Here is a 21,993-nt window from a genome sequence, read left to right as displayed (position 1 = left end):
TCTTCAGTACATGACTATCGCTAAAAAGCGGTTATCTTGATACAGTGTTGGGACCAAGTCACTACCTTCGAGTCACGAGTCATTTCGAGTCATTGCACATTTTGACTCGAGTCAAGTCAAGTCAATCGGTTTTCGAAGGTGACTCGAGTCAAGTCAAGTCACTCGATTTTTGGAGGTGACTCGAGTCAAGTCGAGTCAAGTCAAGTCACGAGTCAAGTCAAAATTCAAGTCAAGTTGCCTTTTCGTAGTATGAGGCATGATTACGTCATTACATTTTGCTAGCTGTCTGAAATAGAGATTGAGTGGTCATTGATTTTGAACCGATGAACGAATATAGAGTTGAATATACACCCAAGAAGGCGCTGTATCGCTCACATATATGTAACCTCAGTTTATAGTTACCAACCAAAATAGGGAATAGAGAAACGAATTGATAAGATGCAATACATAACCCTTTACCCATTTACATATTGATATGATACAATTCGAGCCTGCGCCAATGGTGGAGGAGTATATAAACTATATTTGAATTCAGTTTCAATAAAACAAGAGGTTTAATGATTTTCTATTATATTACTTCACTACGAGTTTACGACAACGTAAGCTGTAAGCTTCGATCACTTCGTTTGTGGTCAATTTATTTGTGAGAGAACAATGGAGGCTCAGTAAAACGCACGATCATTGAATGATTGGTCGCTCTCACGGGTTACACCAGCGTTTCGCGAACAATCCGAACATTTGCGAGATACAGGGATTTTTTTCGACACCGATTAACTGATGACTTGAAATTGACTCATGGATTTTGCTCCGAGTCACGAGTCAATCCACATTTCTGATACCCCGAGTCAAGTCCAAGTCAAGTCATTTTAGCAAAGTGACTCGAGTCAAGTCAAGTCATATGAAAAAGGTGACTCGAGTCCGACTCGAGTCAAGTCATGACTTGAGTCATCCCAACACTGTCTTCATATTAACATAAGATAGGTCGCTTCTCAGTAACATTCAGTTCAGTTTATTATGAAAATGTAATCATTTCAAAACACCACAAGATTGCGATACAATGAAAGATAGGAAGGTGTCGAAACGACTTGGAGTGGTCTTTGAGATCAGACACCCACCTGGGCCTAGACGGTGTAAAGAGGAGGCATGTGACGGTTGACGATATCGATATGTCAGGGCGTGGTCCGGTAAAGTAGAGAACTGACTAGTATTCATTCGGTATAAATTGCTTGTATTTCGACTTGAATGTGGATACGCTTGACGTGAGATGAGATGAGTGTCATCAGCGAACAGTGTGGTACTCAATGAGAAGGTTTCAAAAATATCGTCGACATATAAAGTGAAGAGGACCGGCTCAAGCACTAAGCTTTGATATACACCACAGGTAACAATAAGATAAGGAGAGGATAAGGATTTGGTTATTGAAACCATTTGTTGGCGTCCAGTGACGTAGCTTTTCATGAGCCCAAAATAAATAGCCGATATTTGTAAACTCGTCTCGTCGATTGTTTGCATTTCATTGCAATGGAATTATTTAAAAATACCAGTCATATTAACTCTACATAGTTCGATTCCTACACACCTATGCCCGATCATGTGACTATCTGGTATTTTCCTAGTTCTGCACTCTTACGCGAGAAAGCAAATAATGCAACTATTTTCATGCCACCAATCCTGTGTATATAAAAGGTACCCAGTAAATAGTTACAGTTCAACCAACTGACTAAGGATTGCAGTGCCACCTACAAGTAACAAATACGCTCCGTCAAATTGTGGAACTTTCATAGCAATAGCGCTATCTATATTATTCAAAGGCATGAGTATATCATAAGGTTTCGAATAGCTTGTCACTTTTAGAATGGACTTTCCTTACTATGGCTATCTATGCCCGACTAAAAATTAAACGAGGACCATTGACAGACCAATTCAGTATGCTCGATGTATCCAACGTTTAGATATATTAATATATGAGTAAATAGATCGATAAATTGGTATGGTGAGAACATTCTGTTGGCGTTGGTGTTTGTGGAGCGAACCTGGTTTCAGATATGCGTGTTCGCATGCGAACCTTAGAAAGGGAGTAGTCTATAGTGTAATTTTTTAATGAGATAGCAGAGTTCATCAATTGACATCAATTCCGAACGTATTTTATTTCCCTAAAATAAACACTGGTTGCGATTTCTGTAAATCATTTCGTCAATTGCTGCTACTGTGTGCTTACTTCAAATCATAGTATTTGTAAGTATGCCTATTCCATTAATAGCCGCTGGGGTTATCGGATTCGGTGTTGCAGTGGCAGGGGGTGCGTTCGGAGCTATTATAGGAAGTGAGTTGACTAGAATCTTCAAGGTTGTTCAACTATCACCTATGACAGTGTTTCTAAAACTTATTTTGTCCTGTGGCACACTAAAAAAGGTATTAAACGCTTACGGCACACTTAGAATAAAGTTGCTTTAGAAAGAAATAATGTAGTATTGCGATGGCTATATGCTTAGTTGTACGAAGTGATCTACGACTGACACTAGGTTATAGGCTACTTCATTGCTGCCAACATACCCAAATTTCGTTATGAATTCGAAGCGGTCTCTCTCGTGCACAGTTTCTGGTTTCTGTTAGAACTAAGAAGTTATGTTCACTTTGTTCAGTTGTTCACCTTGTCATGAATTCATGGCTGCATGCATGTATATAGCTATAAATTTCTGATTGTTTTTGCACCTATCTTGATATAGGATTTCTAATGAGACAAACATAACTTATCCATTTTTGAGGAAACGGCACCTTGGAAAAAGGGGACATTCCACATATCAATAAGCTGTTTTTCAGCATAAAGATTATTGATTAATTGCTTCTAAATGGACCAACTACTAGTCATCCAAATTGTGACCAACAAATCCAAAGAATTGATATTGCAATGCAAGTTTAAATCCAAGCAGTGTGCTCAGGCTTGATGAAATAATTTTTGGTTAATGAGTCGATTCACCAGGAGCATAAAACGAATTAAAGAATATCCTCGGCACATAGCAACTTTATTATGACGTAGCATATCTCCTTCTGATCTGCAATGCCACGATTCGCTCCATGATAATGGTCAAATATGCTTATTTATCAGCTATGAAGCAATTACGCCGTGAGTGCTTTCAGGTCGCATGTGCTTGCCTGCACGTCTTGTTCTAAATATATATGAAGCTACATTCCAAAATTACAATAAGACTCACGGCGGACCTGAGAATTTTTGGCGGCACGCAGTTTGATAATCACTAACCCATGACCAATGGCAATCTCATTTAACAATATTGACATACTCTACATCAGTGGTTCTCAACCTTTTTGTCTTCGCGGACCCCCTGTGGACCGTCACGAAAACCGCAGTTTTAGTTCAAATTCAGCTCAATTTTCGTGCAACCGTTATCTGTCTTGTGTTAATATTAAGTGTAGGCTGCTGATAAACAGCAACAAAATGACTTTTCTTGAAAACAACATCATATTACGTAGAATTTAGGAAGTCTTTTAGTATTTTGAAGCCATTTCTGTAAATGCATTTCTTGATATATGAGGTCGTGTTTTAAAAATCCGCCTTTCCGAGTACCTAGACCAGTAGTACTCAAACTGGGACCCGCAAGACCATTTTCTGAGACTGCGAAACCCACCCCAATAAAGTACACGATCCGGAAGCAAAAATATTTGTGCATTACCGCGCCGTCGATTTGATATGAAGCAGTGCCGAAAATGTTTTTTCACAACGATAGGTTGTGGCGAATGTAGTAATAACGTGTAACGCTTATGACGACACCTCTGGCCCTCTGGGTTATGATCGCAACATATATGGCACCTAAATTAGGAAACAGATATTTAATGAACATATAGCGTTAGGCCTATTCATTTCTATCTAGCAGCTCATCTAGAATTTTTTTGGAATAGATGTTTATCACAGGAGAAATTGGATTTTCACAAACTTTTATTTTCCAAAACGCTTACAAAAAAATCTCTAAACAGCAATGTGTTTGCAACAGTAGGCTATTGGCAATTTAGCAAATAAAATGAGTCTGAACAGTAGAATGTTTCATCTCGGACGGCCGTTCTGTTTATGTAAGGTCTGAAGTTTCTGCAGGTATGAAGCGGAACTGCTTCGTGATTTCTCCAATTAAAATAAAAATCCAAATCAGGTCATCCACCCTTTTGCAAATTTGAAGGACCTTTAGCGAACCCCCGGTTGAGAACGACTGCTCTACAGTGTACAAAAATGTTCGGTTGAAGGTTCGCAAGGTCACAATGACTTTCCTCGGTGCGCACATATCTTTTAGGAAAAGTTTCAAAGTTCGAAATCAACCACCGACAAGCGAAACGTATGCACATTGTGAGATGAAGTGACAGCAGTGCGTAGAATAACTTTGGTCATGAACTTATGATAGACCTTTTGCGAAAACTTGAAATCTGAAATAATTTTGAATTGATTAATATATGAATGCTACACGACTCATAGCGATACATATGTTATTGAAAGCGGGTATATTCAACAAATCAATGAAATACAGTTTTACATAGAATGACGACTTCCATACAACATAGTTAGATATCCACACATACACATGCATGACACATTTTCCCTAATTATCTAAATATGCAATCATCATTTGGAAGCAAAGGTAACTTTAGTTTACGTCCTCACTCGCGAAAAGTTAGTGCATAATTTATGTGCGATTTCCATAAAATGAATTTTAATCATGATCATTTTATTCTTCATTATAATTTCTGCATTTTATTCAGAGATTGTAAAAGACACTAAGCTTCTGAAGAAATTTGGCTGGGGAAGGAGAGGTGAGATCATTTATTTTTGCAATAAATCAATTGCAACCAAGCAATCCGGGGACTATATTTTGATGGCTATTTCTCATTGTATGTGTATGGCTCTTTTGTCACCATCCTCGGTTTAGTTTATTTAAAGGCCAGGATTAGATAGAGTGTAATTGATTGATTGACTTCATCGAATCCTCTCGAATCCGTCCTTTATTTTTATTGAATCGCAATCTTATGGCATTTGATCCGAAAAAATTGGTAAAAAACTGTAGTGAACAGAATCGCAACCTTTATACCGAACGTATTACTTATCGACATGTCTGATTACAGGCTTGGACAAATCGACTACCTGAGTGATATGATTCTGAATCGAGTGTTCGAGTATCACCAATATGAATGATGTGAAAAGTTCGAATATGATCATTTTATGCGACAGCAAAGTTTAGGAGTTCTACATCAGCTTAAAGATGATTTGTTATTTTCAACCATACCTTCTTCAATGCACATTCTGACAGTTGATGTGGGTTGATCGCGACTTCACAGTTATGTCATTCTCTATCGTTCATAACTTTTTACTTCATTTTTCGCATTCTGCGATACGATAAATAGGTTTCAAGTGTTACAAATTGGGAAATAGTCAGGGCATGATATGGTATGGAATTAAATTTCGGTATGAAATATGGGAATGTGCAAGTTCGGTAGGTTAAAAAAAAATCCAAGTATGGCATGGAACTGTTTTCCATATCTCCATACCTCCTACATTCGATTTGTTAAATCGATTGCATACTTCAAAAAATCGTTCATTGTGACCCGGACTCATCCACTCCGATCGGTATCTATGGCACCATCAAAAATAGTTGTGCAACGCGCATAAGAAGGAAAATAATGTCAATGATAATTATTCCAATATGAATATCATGGAAACGAATTATATTCGACCGCTGTCGCGTAGCAGCTTACATTTCAGTTATTGCAACTTCCACACCGTAAACTACCAAGAGGAGTTTCAAAATCATAGACTTTGAGAATGAAGCAGTTACATGAATATTTAAAATGAAATTGTTGAACTTCGAAATAATTTACTGTGCTTTGCTCGGATGATCATTACGCAATATGTATTTGACATGGGCCTAAGCACCAATGTAATTCAAAAATTTGTAGCTTGTCTGGGAACGATGCTACGCCATGCCGGCGTCCAACACGAATCGTAACTTCATTAAATCTAGATATATCTGATCAGAGTATAGACACCATGATGTTGGCAGATGAAGTTTATGGCTATGACCAACATATTGGTGAGGGAATCGGACATTTGATCTGCTGTCGCAAAATCCCTAATGATTGTAAGGTAGCTATGTAGAATAGTATTCTAAGACATATTCTAATGGGGCAATGCCTTTTGTTTTATGTAAGTTAGTAGATGATTTCTCCATATTACTACTAGTAGTGCATTATCATAGTAGGTTTACATGTCATGAGCTTCTGTTGTGAATCCCTAGTAATCCAGTATATATTTCACGTTCCGTGTTCGATGATCAGGCAAACTACACCACGAGCGTAGGCTATGATACAAAGAAGTTGTATTAAATTACGCTAGAGGCTGGGTAACTGCGAAAGCATGGAAAAGGTCTCAAATGTGGTAGGAATAATGCTGCTATGGGAAATTGTGTGTATTTTATATGGAACGATTGAGGCCGGCACGGAGTATGGAAATTTCTCATTCCATACCATAGCGTACAATGCCCTGGTGTTAGTATGGAAACTATAATTCTCGTTGATACTATTACTCTTAGTGGCAACGATAGTATAATTTTAGTACGCGAAAAAAATCGTATCTGACTACCTGAATCGAACAATGGAATTGATACTCGCTTCAGATTCGAGTATTCAAATCATTGTGCGAAGCCCTCATTCGTTACCTATAATCTTCGAACAATAGTAATACATTATAATCATGGTATTAAAATCATTATTGAAACGTAGATTATTCCACACAATATATATAGAATGAGAATGAGGTATAACGTGGTATTGAATTCCCCTGATCGCCTGCGTTACAGTCGAGTGGTTACCGTATGTGCATGGTTACTATTTTATAATCATACTGCCTTCGAAGAATATGAGTTGCACGCTTTCACCGTTACATTCGCAATCAATCGCCAAATCATATTTGTCAATAATGTTGAAGAAAGATGGTCACTGGTGTGTAGGAGATAACGATCGCCAAATTGTCTTGCGTTATCGCTGTCATTCTGTCTGTTTTGAGACAACTTGACCTAAATGGTAAAACGGGGAAAGAGGCGTGGTATTCTTTCTATACATGTTCTGAGATGGTTTAGGGGCGGAGGGCGCAGCCTGATCTTAGCTGGAAAAGGAATACAAAATTGTTATACCGTTTATAAGACGAATGATAGTTAGACCATGTTTAAGCCCTTTAGACCAGTGGTTCTTAACCTTTTTTCTTCCAGCGCCCCCTTTCAAATATTATCGTGCTCCAGCGCCCCCCAACTTCATATTGTAAGGAATGTAGTAAATACAATGAGTAAGAGGGAGGGCCGTAACAGCACTTCCTCCACCCCCTAAAAACAATTGCCTTGCGCACCCATAGCGTGATAAACCGAACTTCTGAGGGCTTCGCCCCCACGAACCCCATATCTTGATTTTGATGGTCAGCAAAGTTTGTGCGGCCTGGTCGCCCTAGGTACCAAAATTTTCTATAATACATGAATGAATAGGTGGTAATTACATATATAAGTCGCTATAAACTTTTTATCCTCTCAGCCCACGTAATCAGATTTACCAGTAGCACTGAGTGAGCTGTTGTATAGGAAAATAAAGGGCACGTAATTAATAATTAAACATATTTGGGTGTGCCCGCGGTACAATTATTCGTGACCAGGCCCCCCCCCAAACAAAAAACGTTGGTCCTGGGCCCCCATCGGGTGATAAACCAAACTTCCGGGGGACTTCACTCCCATCCCCCCCCCATTAGGCTGTCCGCTATTTGCTGATAGCCTATTAGGTATCTACATTGGGTGACCATTTGCTGAGGCAGCTATCCTCGCCTAGTCGCGCGAAGTGCGAAAAATTTCACTAATTAATCATTGAATTGGTCAATATCATCGGAAATTGCATGTAGATTGAGATCAATTTTTATCCTCTCTCTGCTCACGTGAATACATTTACCGGTAGAGCTGAGTGAGGTGCAATGTTTCGCACGGGCGCAATGCTGAGACGGTCTCTGCGCACAGAAAATCTACGCTGCGCACAACAAATCCGGGGTTATTACCTTTTTTTAGTCGTTACGCACTGTTGTCCAAGGCTCAGCGCAATGAGTTGTTGAGTGTGCGCAGACTCATCAAAAGTTAAAGCGAACATTGTGAGGTTTCTTGGAAACTGTAGGGCCCGTTACTAATAATTAAACATATTCGGGCGGGCGAACCCGTTGGTATGACTTCATTTCATGATGTTATTTCGTTACCCCCTGTCTGCAATATCAAAAAACATAGAATCGCTTAACGGGGATATCGCCCAACAGTAATATCCATGTCGCACAATCGTACTAAACTAAAAGACGCACAAGATTTCAGATTGGTATTTCTTCACTGACATATAACTTTTCCCTGCCAGATGGAATTCGTCTTCTGGGGTTCAGATTGCCAAGACAGGAACATTCGGTGTCAGTCAATTAGGCCCGCATGGACAATTAACCTGTATTTTGAAGGCTATATGTAACGAAGTTTTCGGTGTTAATTTGCTCTGAATACTCATTAAGGATATGTCCTATCACCACATCATCTACTGCGAAGCTATTTTTCTCCAGCGCCCCCGATACCGCCCCCTGAGCCCAGCGCCCCCCATATCGCCCCCTGAGTGTTTTCGACCCCCTTCGAAATCGCCAGCGCCACCTGGGGGGCGCTGTGGGCAAGGTTAAGAACCACTGCTTTAGACGAACACCTGCATCGGGGCCTGGGCGTTGGAACGAGGCTTGATTCCATCTCATTGCCAGTTGAGTCATAGTAATCTACTTTGTAATAAAATCCATTTCTATCAAACCAAATGATTATCAGAGTAGTTCCCATCCGATGAGGGGGTATGTATCGCAAAGGAATACAACTTGATTCACCAATCTTTTCATTTTTATATGTTATCCATTTGACTGATATCTAGCTGGAGGTACATGTTTATTTGCTATTTCAACTATCCACTTTGCGTACAAATCCTCCGTGAAAATCTAGCTCAGGTCTTCTATGAAGGCGACTAGTGATACACTTTTATTGGGTCCACGACAGCCTCTAGGCCAGTGGTTCCCAACCGGGGTGCCGCGGCACACTAGTGCGCCAATGGGACTGCTCAGGTGTGCCGCGAGCAAATGCGCTAAACTGGGTCGAAGTATAACAAAAATCCAAATTTTGAGTGTGTCATTGTTGGAGTTTTTATTGAATTTACTATATCAAGACACGCGATGTACAATCTGATGCAGTGAACAGAGACAAGGATGTCGCGACGGCCATAATAACGTTATCTCAATTAGGCATCCCCATCAGGTCATGGATTGGGTCTTTTCTGGCTTTTTATTGTAAAGACGCTCGGAGCACAGCAATGTATAGGGTCGGAGAATCTCATAAATCTGCGACGCTTCGTAACTTGCTACTGCACTGCCATGAATGAAACTGGTGCCTCCACCGTCAATGAGTGGGATACGCTAGTTTGCCCACATATAGTAGCATTTAGGACGGTGATAGATAGATAACTAGACTCGGGCTATTCGACCGCGATGTTGAGGTGTGGCCAAAGGTGGCCTTTTACTTGTCACCCCATCAGAACCGGAGGCAGAACAGGGACGTGACGCAGGTTGATGACCTTATTCTGTTTCTATTTGTAGTCGTATTCTTGCCATGTCTTCGTTATCGATGATAATTTTATACCATGTCGATATAACATATTTTGATTCCTGAGATGCCAACTTATAGCACGATCCACTTTTTGTCAGACACTGCTTTTGCAGATCCGAGGACGAGTAGGAGCCAATATAAACCTCCAACACCTAGGAAGGCATCCCCACCATCGAGAAATGTATACTCATTTGGAAGTGAGGTTCACGTTTACAAATTAGAATTGCCGACATAGCCATTCACATAGCGATTGTTAGGTAGCGTGCCATCATTGCAGGTAAAATGTAGGCTTTGTTAGTGACGATCGCGATTGGATTCTTCCATGCGACGGTTAATTACATCGACAACGAGTGGGCAGACTTTGTTGCAAAGCCAATCTTATGCAATTAACCTCAGCCGGAAGTTTGAACGAGATCTCAGCATGCAAGTTTTGTTGCAACAGAGGTAATTGTTGATAATTCAAAACCTCACACGGATTGAGAGAAAGTCCTTATTCCTGCCTGCAATAAAATTGTAAAAAAAAGAAGAATTGAAAACGATCCCCATGTCAAATTATAGCCATTCGTAGACGTAATTGTGAAATGTCCGCAGAGATAAAAGAAAACTTAATTTGTTCTTTGTAGCAGCGAAAAGCTTACTTGACTACACCGAAAAGGTAGAAGTACTTCGTCAGTGACCAGTGACCACCTATATAAGACTGTGGTTGCTGCTATACGTATTCTGGTAGTTTGCTTTTGCCGTAACCCAAAAGAATACAGAACCACTGTGCTAGTGTGCCGCGAACTCTTTTTCATTTTCGAAGTGTGCTGCGAGGTCAAAAAGGTTGGGAAATACTGCTCTAGGCCATAGAACTCCCAAGTGGTAAAAAGTCATGCCGACAGCGAGACCGCTAGAAAAAGTGCATACCCTTTGCAAGTCAGTATCTGACGGATGGTGAACAATCACCGACTTAACTCAAAGCCATCACAAAAGAACTTGATGATTTATTTTTCTTCAACCGTTAGACAATCGAAAAATCAGGCCATGTTTAGTGCAATGTTTCTACAATGGAAAGTGACGAGCTAGATTCTGTTCATTTATTTATTTATTAGATACTTATCTTAGCAAGTGCAGTACGGTCTGCATTCGAAATAGTTTGAGCAATTGAGAATCTACCTCCCGGAGTTTTAAAACCGCGGTGCCCTCATTTTCTTAGTCAACAAGTTCTTGCGCAAGAACAATGACGTTTTTAGATACCGTAATGTTTTATCTTACAGGTAGAAATGTTGACTCAAATACCGACCGGCGTCCACAAGACGAATACGACTTGGAACCAATGGATGACAGTAAGTATTGCGTTACCTCACAGGACTTTCTATATCTAATGACCAATAATACCGCAAACGTGCCTAAAACGTTACATATATATATATATTATGAGTGAATGAGCCATGAATATGGCGATTTTTGTTAGACATGTGAAAAAAAGTCAAAATTTCGCCAAAATTGTAGTGTTAGGTCAAGAAGTTAACAAAAGTCAACAAATTTTTGCAACCTGCATTTCGTTTGTATCGTAGGTAGATGTTTGCACTGTCGGTGCACTTATCTTTTGAAATGTTACATTTTGTAGCCTACTTTTTAGGCCTACCGTTGTAGACGGCCCATTGTCTGCTCTTTGTGAATCACAAACAGTCAAATGAAACAAAAACGTTGACATGGTGTTATGCTCAACGTACCGCTATATCCTAACTGAAGCAAGACTGCGAGGACATTAGTTCTTATATTAGGCTTACCATACGTCCTCTTTTAGGAGGATTTGTCCTCTTTTTTGACTTTTCTGAAAGCGTCCTCGGAGGACGCCCTTTTGTCCTCTTTTTTGAGATGTTGTCCTCTTTTTAGAGATTTAGAGCAGATTTAGTGCAAATTGCGAGTGATATGCCGCATAATTGTACAGAAGTGAAGCTCCGAAGGGTGAAAAACGGTGATTTTAGCTCTGAGCGGAAAAGATGATTTTTTTTTTTAGTCAACCGATCACAAAGTAGGAAAAATTAACCGGTTTTTGAGAATTTCACTCCGGTTTTGCAAGTTACAAATTTCTGAAAAAGTGTCCTCTTTTTTGATTTCCAAAATATGGTAAGCCTATCTTATATATAGAAGCGCATGATGACAAATTATGATGTAGGCAACATTGTCAGAATGAAGCCACGCGGTGTGTCACCAGCAGTGTACGCACAACTTCAGTGTTGCCAGCCAACAGCTGCTGCTGTTGAACGTTCTTTCTCAATTCTTGATAAGCTCGGAACCACCCCTTTTCATATTCCTCAAATTTGTGTCAAATAGTGCTCGTGGAAAATTGCTCATTTATCAATCTAATATGTTCGCTGTTTCCATAACAGGGAAATACGATACCTTCAAGTTATTTACGGGTGTATACTGGTAAAGTTTTAAGCCGTCGAGTTCGATACGAAGTTTGTATACTTGCCATACAAAGTTCCTATTGCAACGGCAAGCCGCACACGAATTAGCCGTAAAGATTATGGCACTCTATGAAATCTTGGATTGCACGATGTGGTGATTGGTGGGAGAGACAACGCAGTTTTGAAATCCACATTGTCTTCATGATCATCGGCGAGAAATAAACTTCCATGAAGTGACATTCCTAATTACAATTTTAAATTAGTTTCTTAGTAGCTCACAAGGAAATGCAAATAAAAATATGATACTTGCAAACGGTTCCCAACCGCTATATAGCCAAGCTAAGTTATTGCATGCTAAAATATTTGGTATCCGGCTTGATTAGTGCGGGTGTTGTGACGAATCCTATGTTGTGAACTCCGATATTGTGCCCCATGCTGTCACGAATATGCAATTGTGACGTCACAATTGTTTGACATCGTCGTATGGCTCTTTGGGAATTACAATTGAAAATAATTGGACCAATATGGCTCATTTGACGCAAAAGGTTCACGACCCCTCAAGTAGAGTGAGAGGAGATAAGTTCATTACTCATAGTCCCGTCGCCGATTAAGCATCGTCTTTTTGCGACACGACTGCTGTGGTATCGTTACTTTTTGACGTCATTTTTCCTCACAATGCGATTCTGTCATGATGTGAAATCCCGATATCCATTGATTACTTACATGAGGAGATTAAAATTTACATTTTCTTAATCAGTGACACAGTAAGTTTCGATTGCTGCTGATTTGTTTATCAAATTTCGCTCTCGGAAAGTGTGCCCAAATATTGCCCGGATCACATTTTTTCGGATTTGAAAATGTTCCCAACCATAAGTGCATTGATGGTGTTTACATCAGGGTTGTAACAAAGTCACAAGGTTCTGAGTGACAAGTCAATCTCACCTATATAATTTGACTCGAGTCAAGTCGAGCCATTTTTCATTCACCACCGAGTCAAGTCCGAGCTATAGTAGAGTGCCGAGTCCGATTCATGGCGTTTTGACTTGACTCCGAGTCCAAGTTATTACGTTCTCGGTTGAGTTTTTAGTTCAATCCGGATGAACCCACTTTTTTCAAATCTGTTCGAGTGACATAATGACTCGCATTCATAGTATAGCAATTTACTCAGTCCTCACTGTTTCTGACCCCATTTTCTTAGTATCAGGACTAACAGATCAAATACCAATAATGTGGTAACTTTACTATCCTACGAAGTTACAATGAAATGTCTGTCTTGTCCGTCCTAGTCTCGAGTCATATGACTTACGCATTTGAAAGAAATGATTCGAGTCACACTCGAGTCATTACAACCCCGGTTTACACTAGTGAATGATACAATGGATGCAGTCTTTATTCACGCAGTAATGCCGTCGAATCACCAAAGTTTGTTTATATGGGAATTATAAATTCAAAATTTTAAATTTCCGTTTCGCAGGAGTCATTTGGTTAAAAGAAGGAAAGTACGTGGTGTCTTTCCGCGACGACCAGTCTTTGAATAAGAGACGTACTGTTCACGAAGGACGAGCAATTCAGCCGGGTGACCAATTCCGGAAAGTAGCCGTGAAAATTATCAGGAAATCGGATCGAACAAAGCAGGAGCTCGCTGTTTTACAAAAATTGGAGCATGACAACATCGTGAAATGTATTGATTTTGATGAGATTGAGACCAAGGGATTGGGCCCGTATCTGTTTATCATTTTCGAGCTGTGTGAATGCAATATGACGACGTTTATGGAACAGCGAAAAGACCGTTGCCTGTCGATTAAAACGTTCAATTTGATATCCAACCAGTTACTCGGTGGACTTGAATACTTACATAGAAATGGCCTTATTCACAGAGACATAAAACCAGATAACATTCTCGTAATTCAGGGCAATACATTCAAATATTCTAATTTCGGAATTACCAAAGAGATCCCCGTTGGATCAAGGGAAGTTACACAGACGAGAGGTGGAATAGGATCAGATGGATACCGAGCACCAGAAACGTATGCCGATGATAATGTTAGAATAAGCTATGCAGCTGATATCTTTTCCCTGGCCATCGTCATGGCTCAACTCATCAGCAAAGGCAAACATCCATACGGTGCGCGTCGACACTTTTGGAAAACCAACATCATACTCGGTGAAAAGCTCGATCTCTCACACGTTGATATTGAAATTCCTGTGAAAAGAGGCCAGCTGATCGATCTGCTTACTCATATGCTATCAAAAATCCCTGGAAATCGGCCATTGGTTGTGGATATAAGAAATCATGAATTTTTCCTCAATCATGCTCTCGGCGATGATACGAATATAGTAGTAAAAGGTGATGTTGTATGATATATCAATATTGCTATAGCTATGGTTGCATGTTTTTTCAATAAGCAATTCCATTCTATGGTCGAATAGAGAGTAAATTGCTATTCGAGTGGCGGATTGAGTTTCCTCTGATTTCATTTGGGCTTGAATTTAGCTAGGCCATTTTGCAATATGCAAATGAGTTTGTTCCTGAATGGAAACTCTGACTTATGGCAAGTCCCGTGACACTATTAGTCGTTACAAAGTACATATAGTCCGCGGATTCTTAACCTTTGCTAACCTGCAGAACACTTTGGCTAATCTGGAAACCCATAATTTTATGTGAGTCGTAAGAACAATAATAATCAACGACAATACACATCTCTCTGATGAACAAAATAAGTTGCACATCAACTGAGTGTTAAGAGTACAAAACCATTAAAATATCATTTCACATAAAACGAAAACATTTTCGTAATCGGAAAGCCAGTCTCTATATGGCCAGAATTACATGATATATGATTGTGGAAATGCTTCTAACCAAGCTCAGTGAATCGCACAATTTGAGACAATTTATATAGACTTTATGAGCACAAGACCTAACGGTGATAGGCGCCACTCTTTTTCTTCTTCCAATAAATAAATGAATAAATATACTTTATGATCCCAGCCTTCCGCAGTAAGGGCGTCTAATCACTTAAGATTAAATATCCGAAATTTATGAATTCGAATTTCTGAATTTTCGTTTTGCAGAATTCATGTGGTTGAAGGGGAAAAAGTACAAGGTCTTTTTACATGACGACAAGGCTTTGAATCCGCAACTTAATGTTCGACAGGGACAAGAATGTCAGCCGGAAGGCCAATTCCGGAAAGTTGCTGTAAAAATTATCAAGAAAACCGGGCCCGCACAGAAGGAACTTGCTGTTATGAAGAAACTGAAACATAAAAACATCGTAAAATTTCTCGATTTTGATGAGATTGAGACGAATGGATCCGGCCCGCATCTGTACCTTATTATGGAGCTGTGCAAATGTAGTCTGACAAAGTTCATGGAAAAGCGCAATGACCGATCCCTTTCAATTCGAACGTTCAACATTATATCCAAACAACTAATCGATGGACTCGAATACATACATAGAAATGGTTACATTCACAGAGATATAAAACCGGATAACATACTCGTAACCGAGAACGTAATATTCAAATATTCTGATTTCGGAATAACCAAAGAGATCCCCAAAAGATCTGCAGAGGTAACTCAGACGAGAGATGGAATAGGATCAGATGGATACCGTGCACCTGAAACGTATAACGATGGTGAAGTTAGAATAAGCCGAGCAGTTGATATCTTTTCCCTGGCCATCGTCTTGGCCCAACTCATCAGCAAAGGCAAACATCCTTACGGTATTGATTGCAACTTTTGGAAAACCAACATCATACTCGGTGAAAAGCTCGATCTTTCAAACGTCGGTATTATGATTCGCGAGAAAAAAGACCAGCTGATCGATTTGCTTACTCAAATGCTATCGAATGATCCTGAAAAGCGGCCCTTGATTGTGGATATAAGAAGTCATATTTTGGGATCCGGAAAGGCCGACACATTTGACAAATTACAAGATTTAGATAACTAAACTTGCAAATCACCGATTCTGGAACTATTACGGAAAATTATGTTATGTTGACTGAAAAAATAAATAAATAAAAAAGGGTCATTTTTCCGAGTCGACTCCCGAATAACCCACGCAAATATCGGCTTCGCAGATTTCATGTCGTTTATGGCGTTTTTAGCTGCGCCTGTCACTTACCCTCTCAAAGTAATAAAGGAGGACGAATTCCCGAAAAGGTGGACGAATCTTCCTAAATGAGGACATATGATAACATTACTATAGACGTCACTCAAGTCTCGCATGCATCATCCCCTGGATGTCGCGGTGTAATATAATTATTGCGCCAACCTCATTCGAAGGCTAGACAACTCTATACGGATTCCATTTTGGCAGCGAGGGTCACATAGGCCATTCTTTCTAATCTTAATATACAGCCCATCCCGGTGACCGTAATCTTCTCGTCTTTCTTTCAGTTACTTTCGGAGAATGGATCGTTTGCTGCGGAAATCCAGGAACAGTGGTTTGATTCCTTGCGGTCATATGTATGTTTGTCATGATTGTTCACAACCGTTTGTCGAATGCCCTGTACATGTCGCGAAGTCGGAATTGTTAGCGATATGATCTATTTCTCTATTATTAACTCAATACCATTGTAATAATCATACAGCTGGCTTTGCTCTGAAAATATACTGATAAGATTGTTCCAATAATTATACTATATTATACTATTATTGTGAAAAATAAAGAAATAAAAGTCGCAAATTTAGCTTTTATTGATGGCCATGTTATTGGACATGTGTTATTAGGGAAAGCAGGAACTTTCTATACACGTATTCTGAACATTCGGCGGGAGTCGTCATCATCGACTGTTCATTCGTTTAATCTCAGATAGCCTATCATTCAGTCAATAATAATTCGTGGCCTCGCTGGTCGAGTATTGATGTCAGCCACGTAGGCTACTGTCCTTTATTCCAGCGGTATCGCTGATTGGTGAAAGTAAGAGGGGTTGACTTGCCTGTCAAGCGATGGTTGCAGCTGCATACAAGTTGCCAATCAGTCATCGAACCAGCCTATCCTAGTTTAGTATTCCTCGTCCACCAAGATATCTCTGGATGTAGTCATTGCAGACTAATGACACCAATTTCATAGTGCACACTGCCCTGGAAATCCTCAAACTTACCTAAAACTGAGCTTCGTTTTGCACGATTCACGATGTAAAAGCATACAACTGTAAACGCACCATCCAATCGCCCAGCGACATTGTAAATATCTTATTTTTCAATGAAACGTAAGAACATATTGGGGAAATGGAAAACGAATCGAAACAACATAACAAACAAATGGATTTATTTAACAAAAATCCAATACCAATCAGATTGATGGGTTGATTTTTCGAAATTTCGAACTCTTTGCCGGAGATCTTCCACGGCTTGTAAGAGACTGGCTTGCTGCTTTCTGTCGTCTGGTATGTACATTGTACGTAGCGTGGTCGGTATTTAATTTTATCATACATTCTGCTGAAGTACTTGACCATTATTCACGAATTCCGAGTACTCATGAAATGCAGATACCTATGCCAATCTGAAAGATTCGTCCAATGTTTACCACCATAACATCAGTGTGAACGAAGAAGACGTCTCAAGCGAATCAACGATCAATAACCTGACATAGTTCTCTGTCGTTTATTTGGTTTACAGTGGCTTTCAGAGAAGTAAATCTAGTTAGATGATAGAATAAATATTGCGCAACTTCAAAATCACTGCTATATCGGGACTGGGGAGAATCAGCTGCTTGGGCAGATATAGAAGAGTTTGTTGTATGTTTACTTTACCTCTTGCTGCTGCGGTGCTCATCTAGCAGTTCAGTCTTTTTATTGTTGCCCGAGTTTAACTAACAATCTTTGGCACCAATCGTTCCTAATCTGGGACCCCCGATCATGGTAAATTGCTATGCCTTCAAATTTCTTTATCATCTGCTACCAGGCTGTTTGCTTCAACTGTCCTAGAACAAATATATGTGGCAACATCACAAACTGACTTTGTAGCTGTACAGCGTAAGCTATTGGATATAGGAAAGACAACCTTGAAGCGATTTCGAAATTTCATGCATAATGCCCATTTGAGACGATAAAAGAACTATAAGATATAACCTTCTTCCCTAATTTGGGAGGTCCCAGATTAGGAACGTCTGGCGGCAAAGATAAAGTCATGAAAGTTAAAATCAGACAACAAGAATAAGACTGAACATAACAATAAGACGACCTGCAGCAGCATGAAGTAACGAAGGTGAACTTAAATCAATAACACATCTATATCTTATTCACAAGCAGTTGACCCCCCCCCCCTTCCCACATACCATGGATTTCGATCTGATCCGATCGTTTGCGACTTCTGAAAGCTCCGGTAAACCTATTCAATGATAGTGACATATGTCGTGTTTTCAATTGTGTATTTGATTGGGACGTAATCATGGTTCATATTCATTCTATAGCTGTGGAACAACGTCAGGTCGAGTCTTCCAGTGTCAGAATGGCATAGTGATTCCAGTTTTATGAGTGTTCGAGAATTCGTGAATAACGGTCAAGAGCTTAACGATACAGCAGCGCATATGATGAAAAATTCGGATATTGCAAGTGAGCTAATAAATGTCAGAATTTTTCTCTGACTTTAAAACGATGGACTTTTGATTTCGAACCCAAACCACACCAGCGCAAGGCACTGCACACGATTACCCGCGCCACTGTCACATTTGGACTTCTGGTCGCATATAATTCTCTGCGGCCAATGATGGTCCAGATGGGCGTATCATCACGAATTACATCTCTCATCAGCCGAACCTCTGAGAGAAACACTAAAATGTTCCGGCTCGCATGACAACGAATGTGATGTCACCGTGATAAAGCGAGTGATGGGATTTTAAAATTCAATTAATTTTGACTGTTTGGACTAATGAATATTCGGATATATCACATGCATCTTTTCATGGTAAAACCGACAAAGTTTGTTTCCTGAACATGATGGCGGTCCGCATACCAAAGACCCAAGTTCGCATTATTCCTATATTCAAAACGCTACCAAATATTCAATCCAAGTGGCGACTTTTACAATATAATTCACACATTGCGCCAAGGTGCCTGCATGCTTTCGATATTTCTAATCCTGAAATGACTCCGAAACTTACAAATAATTTACCAGGAGATATCCACGTTCAAATAGTCGCTCTTTTTACGCATTTCTTGTTGTGAAAATTGTGATATCAACTGTCAGATTCAGGAACAGTTGGAACTATTTTGACTGTGAATGTAGCACTAAATGGCAGTGATCACTTGCTTACACGACTGATAAATTTCGAAGCATGAATACATGAATACATGCTGTGCGGAAATCGGACAAACATTTCGCAAGTAACTGTATGGTTTGCAAACAGACGATTTGCTGTCAAGGTATTTTTTATGGAGCACTAAAAGTCGATTTGTGAAGACACTTATTTGGACAGAAGATTTATTGAAGATAAATCGAGCCTAGCTGAATAAATGTGTTGTGTAATTTTATGAATCCGTACGACCACATTATATGGAGTGATGAGCCGGTATTGTCACAGACCTACACAACCGATGTAGGCTATACTGAAATATTAAATAGCGGCTGCATCGGCAATTATTTCTCTACGCTTTACTAATTTATTTGATTGATGTCACGTAGAAGCATAAGGGAAAATAGGTTTGATGCTTCGAACATACAGTTAACCGTGATTCCGCACTACCAGGCCGCATATACTAATAACTTTTTTAAAACGTTGCACGATTTCCCTTTCGCACCTTATCGCATTGAATCATATATAAATGCAATTATTTCTGGTGAAGGATAATTTTCTTCGTATTAGCTACGGACTGTGTGCATCAAGTCACAGCTAATATATACTAAAGCAGGAGGGGAACTTCTCCATCCGGCGGGTCGGATAGGAGAGTATGAATATATAAAGAGGGCCGGATTCCTGAAATTTTTATGAGTTTAGGGAACACTCCGGTGGGAACGCGCCACAGATCCGTCCACCCTACCCTGCACTACACTTTGTACATACAATTCAGAGACGCACACATTCTTGCAGTTGCGAACTATATCTGGGAATAGGCGACCAATTCATGGGCGAGCCAAAATCGGTGCTATGAATGTGATATGACATGAGTGTGCATTTGGCTTGTAGTCGCACAAAGCGCGGAAATTATTTGAATTTCGAAGATGTCAGCGAGAAGAAAAAATCAGATGAATGGCCAAACTTTTTGTTTGGTAAATCTACAGAAAAAAGGCAAATGCAACTCGTGTCAAGACATTTTGAAAATTTCCCAACGTGGGCGATATCGCATTTGACTGATAACGCATTTAAGGTCCGTAAACATGATAGTAATTAAATAATGCATGACTCAACCTAGCACGTCGAAGAAAGATCAGCCAAAATTGAAGACGTGGAAGATCGATTCCTTTTATAAATCGTATAATCCTCGGTTCGCTGACCTTCCTTGCCAGTCAACTGCTGTGGACGGGCTAACATTTAAACAGATTACCAAATGAGCGAATTCGTTTGGCCTTCAAGGCTGACAACTATGACTTGCCAAGATGTCACAAACGGGTTCGGGACTTCGTGATCGAGCACAGCAAAAAATAAATCCGCAACTGTGTGGTAGAAGAGCTTGTGGCATGTAACGGAATGATAGACGTTTTTCGATCACGTTGGAAGAATCAACTTCTGCACCAAACAGGCCGCGCATGAATTTAAACGCTCATTATCCGAGTGGATTTTGATAGCTGGATTTCATTCGTATTCACGTGAGCATGTTTTGGGGTCAATATTACAAGGAATAAATGTTGTTTTTGTAGCTTGTATATGTATTTTGCTACTTTGCTAATCCCGGGAAATCCCGATCCCCAGATTTCAAATTTGATCCCGAAGTCCCAACCCTAGCTTTGACGATGGAGATGGGATAAGGTTGTCTAATCTGCATCACCATGAGTTTTCTTTTGCATACTATCCTTGAATGTCAAGCGTGGAGTAGGCGACTCACGGATACCAGTTTTCAAGGGTTCGGTCTGACGCGTCCGGGGATTCAATCCGCGATAACACGAAGCCGGACACATCACCGTTACGCCATCTCGCTTTGTAGAAATCTTTAACTCAATAATTTTCCATGTTAGTTGAAGCAATTGCATTGACGATACTCGCCTATGCAACGTGTTGTCTGCTGTAATCACAGCAGCTGCAAATGCAAAAGTATCTTAAAGAGATTATAACATGAAGAAATCGGTTTGGAGAAGTGACGTTGTAGCGCAACAAATGATACCATCGTTACAAAGTCCATCCGGATTGACTTTCTCTCCACCATGATCAATTCACGAGTTGCCAAGGCTTATCAAAAACCATCTCGTAGGTTCCATTCAATGATTAAACAATCTGGTGCAGAGGTTGCAGGCCGAACGTTGCACAATTGCACATTGAACATCGCCCCCTTAACTCAGTGCAGCCCAGACGAATCTACATTGTTTTACTTGTCATAAAATTATTTCCCGGTATAACTAGGAATGATTATACAATGCTATCAAGACTCAGTGGTTGAAACAAGTAACTATCTTCGAGTCACAAGTAATATCCAGTCTTTGCGCATTGTCACTTGCGTCAAGTCTGGCACTAGATCCATCAAGCTGACCAGCGTAAAGTCGAGTCACTCGATTCTTGGAGTTGATTCTAGTCAAGTCAACTCAAGTCTCATTTTCGAAGTACGAGGCGTGATTCAATTTGCAAGATGATTGAGGTACATATTGAGTGACTATTTAAATGTAGTGCATGCTATAGTATGACATGCAATGGGGAATTTACATACTGCATGCAATCCAAATTCGGGGCGGCTGGTAAAGAAAATATCATCATCATCAATGTAGCTTACTATAGCTGGGCAGGTTTTGATGATATGTTTAATGCTTAATTAGGTCGCAA

At 39.9% G+C, this 21,993-nt stretch overlaps 2 protein-coding genes across 3 annotated transcripts in view; both read left to right on the top strand.

The window, feature by feature from the left end:
- LOC145434950 (uncharacterized) overlaps positions 1-21,993 on the top strand; it is a 236,662-nt gene that overhangs the window by 95,991 nt on the left and 118,678 nt on the right. The gene's annotated exons all lie outside the window — the stretch shown is intronic.
- On the top strand, positions 1,751-16,762 carry LOC145434937 (putative ribosomal protein S6 kinase alpha-1). 2 transcript variants are annotated; one of them, XM_080312157.1, is made up of 6 exons: positions 1,751-2,323; positions 4,762-4,812; positions 10,943-11,011; positions 13,557-14,429; positions 15,155-15,805; positions 16,482-16,762. In XM_080312157.1, the coding sequence occupies exons 1-6, from the start codon at positions 2,242-2,244 to the stop codon at positions 16,532-16,534; spliced, it is 1,779 nt and encodes a 592-aa protein (XP_080168283.1). In that variant the 5' UTR covers positions 1,751-2,241; the 3' UTR covers positions 16,535-16,762. The 2 variants fall into 2 exon arrangements, with proteins under 2 accessions (XP_080168283.1, XP_080168282.1); XM_080312156.1 differs by having other exon boundaries at positions 2,096-2,323; positions 15,155-16,762.

This window comes from Botryllus schlosseri, chromosome 3 (genome assembly GCF_051294905.1).
Source record: "Botryllus schlosseri isolate E-star chromosome 3, Bs_hap1, whole genome shotgun sequence".
Classification (NCBI taxonomy): Eukaryota; Metazoa; Chordata; class Ascidiacea; order Stolidobranchia; family Styelidae; genus Botryllus; species Botryllus schlosseri.
The sequence above is the reverse complement of the archived record's forward strand: the minus strand, read 5'-3'. Positions and strand labels throughout refer to the sequence as shown.

Bases quoted from the DNA above. Each gene is read 5' to 3' on its own strand.
- LOC145434937 (XM_080312156.1), top strand. From the start codon at position 2,242: ATGCCTATTCCATTAATAGCCGCTGGGGTTATCGGATTCGGTGTTGCA. The intron at 2,324-4,761 runs GTGAGTTGACTA...CATTTTATTCAG, and splicing joins GTTCGGAGCTATTATAGGAA to AGATTGTAAAAGACACTAAG. The intron at 4,813-10,942 runs GTGAGATCATTT...TTTATCTTACAG, and splicing joins ATTTGGCTGGGGAAGGAGAG to GTAGAAATGTTGACTCAAAT.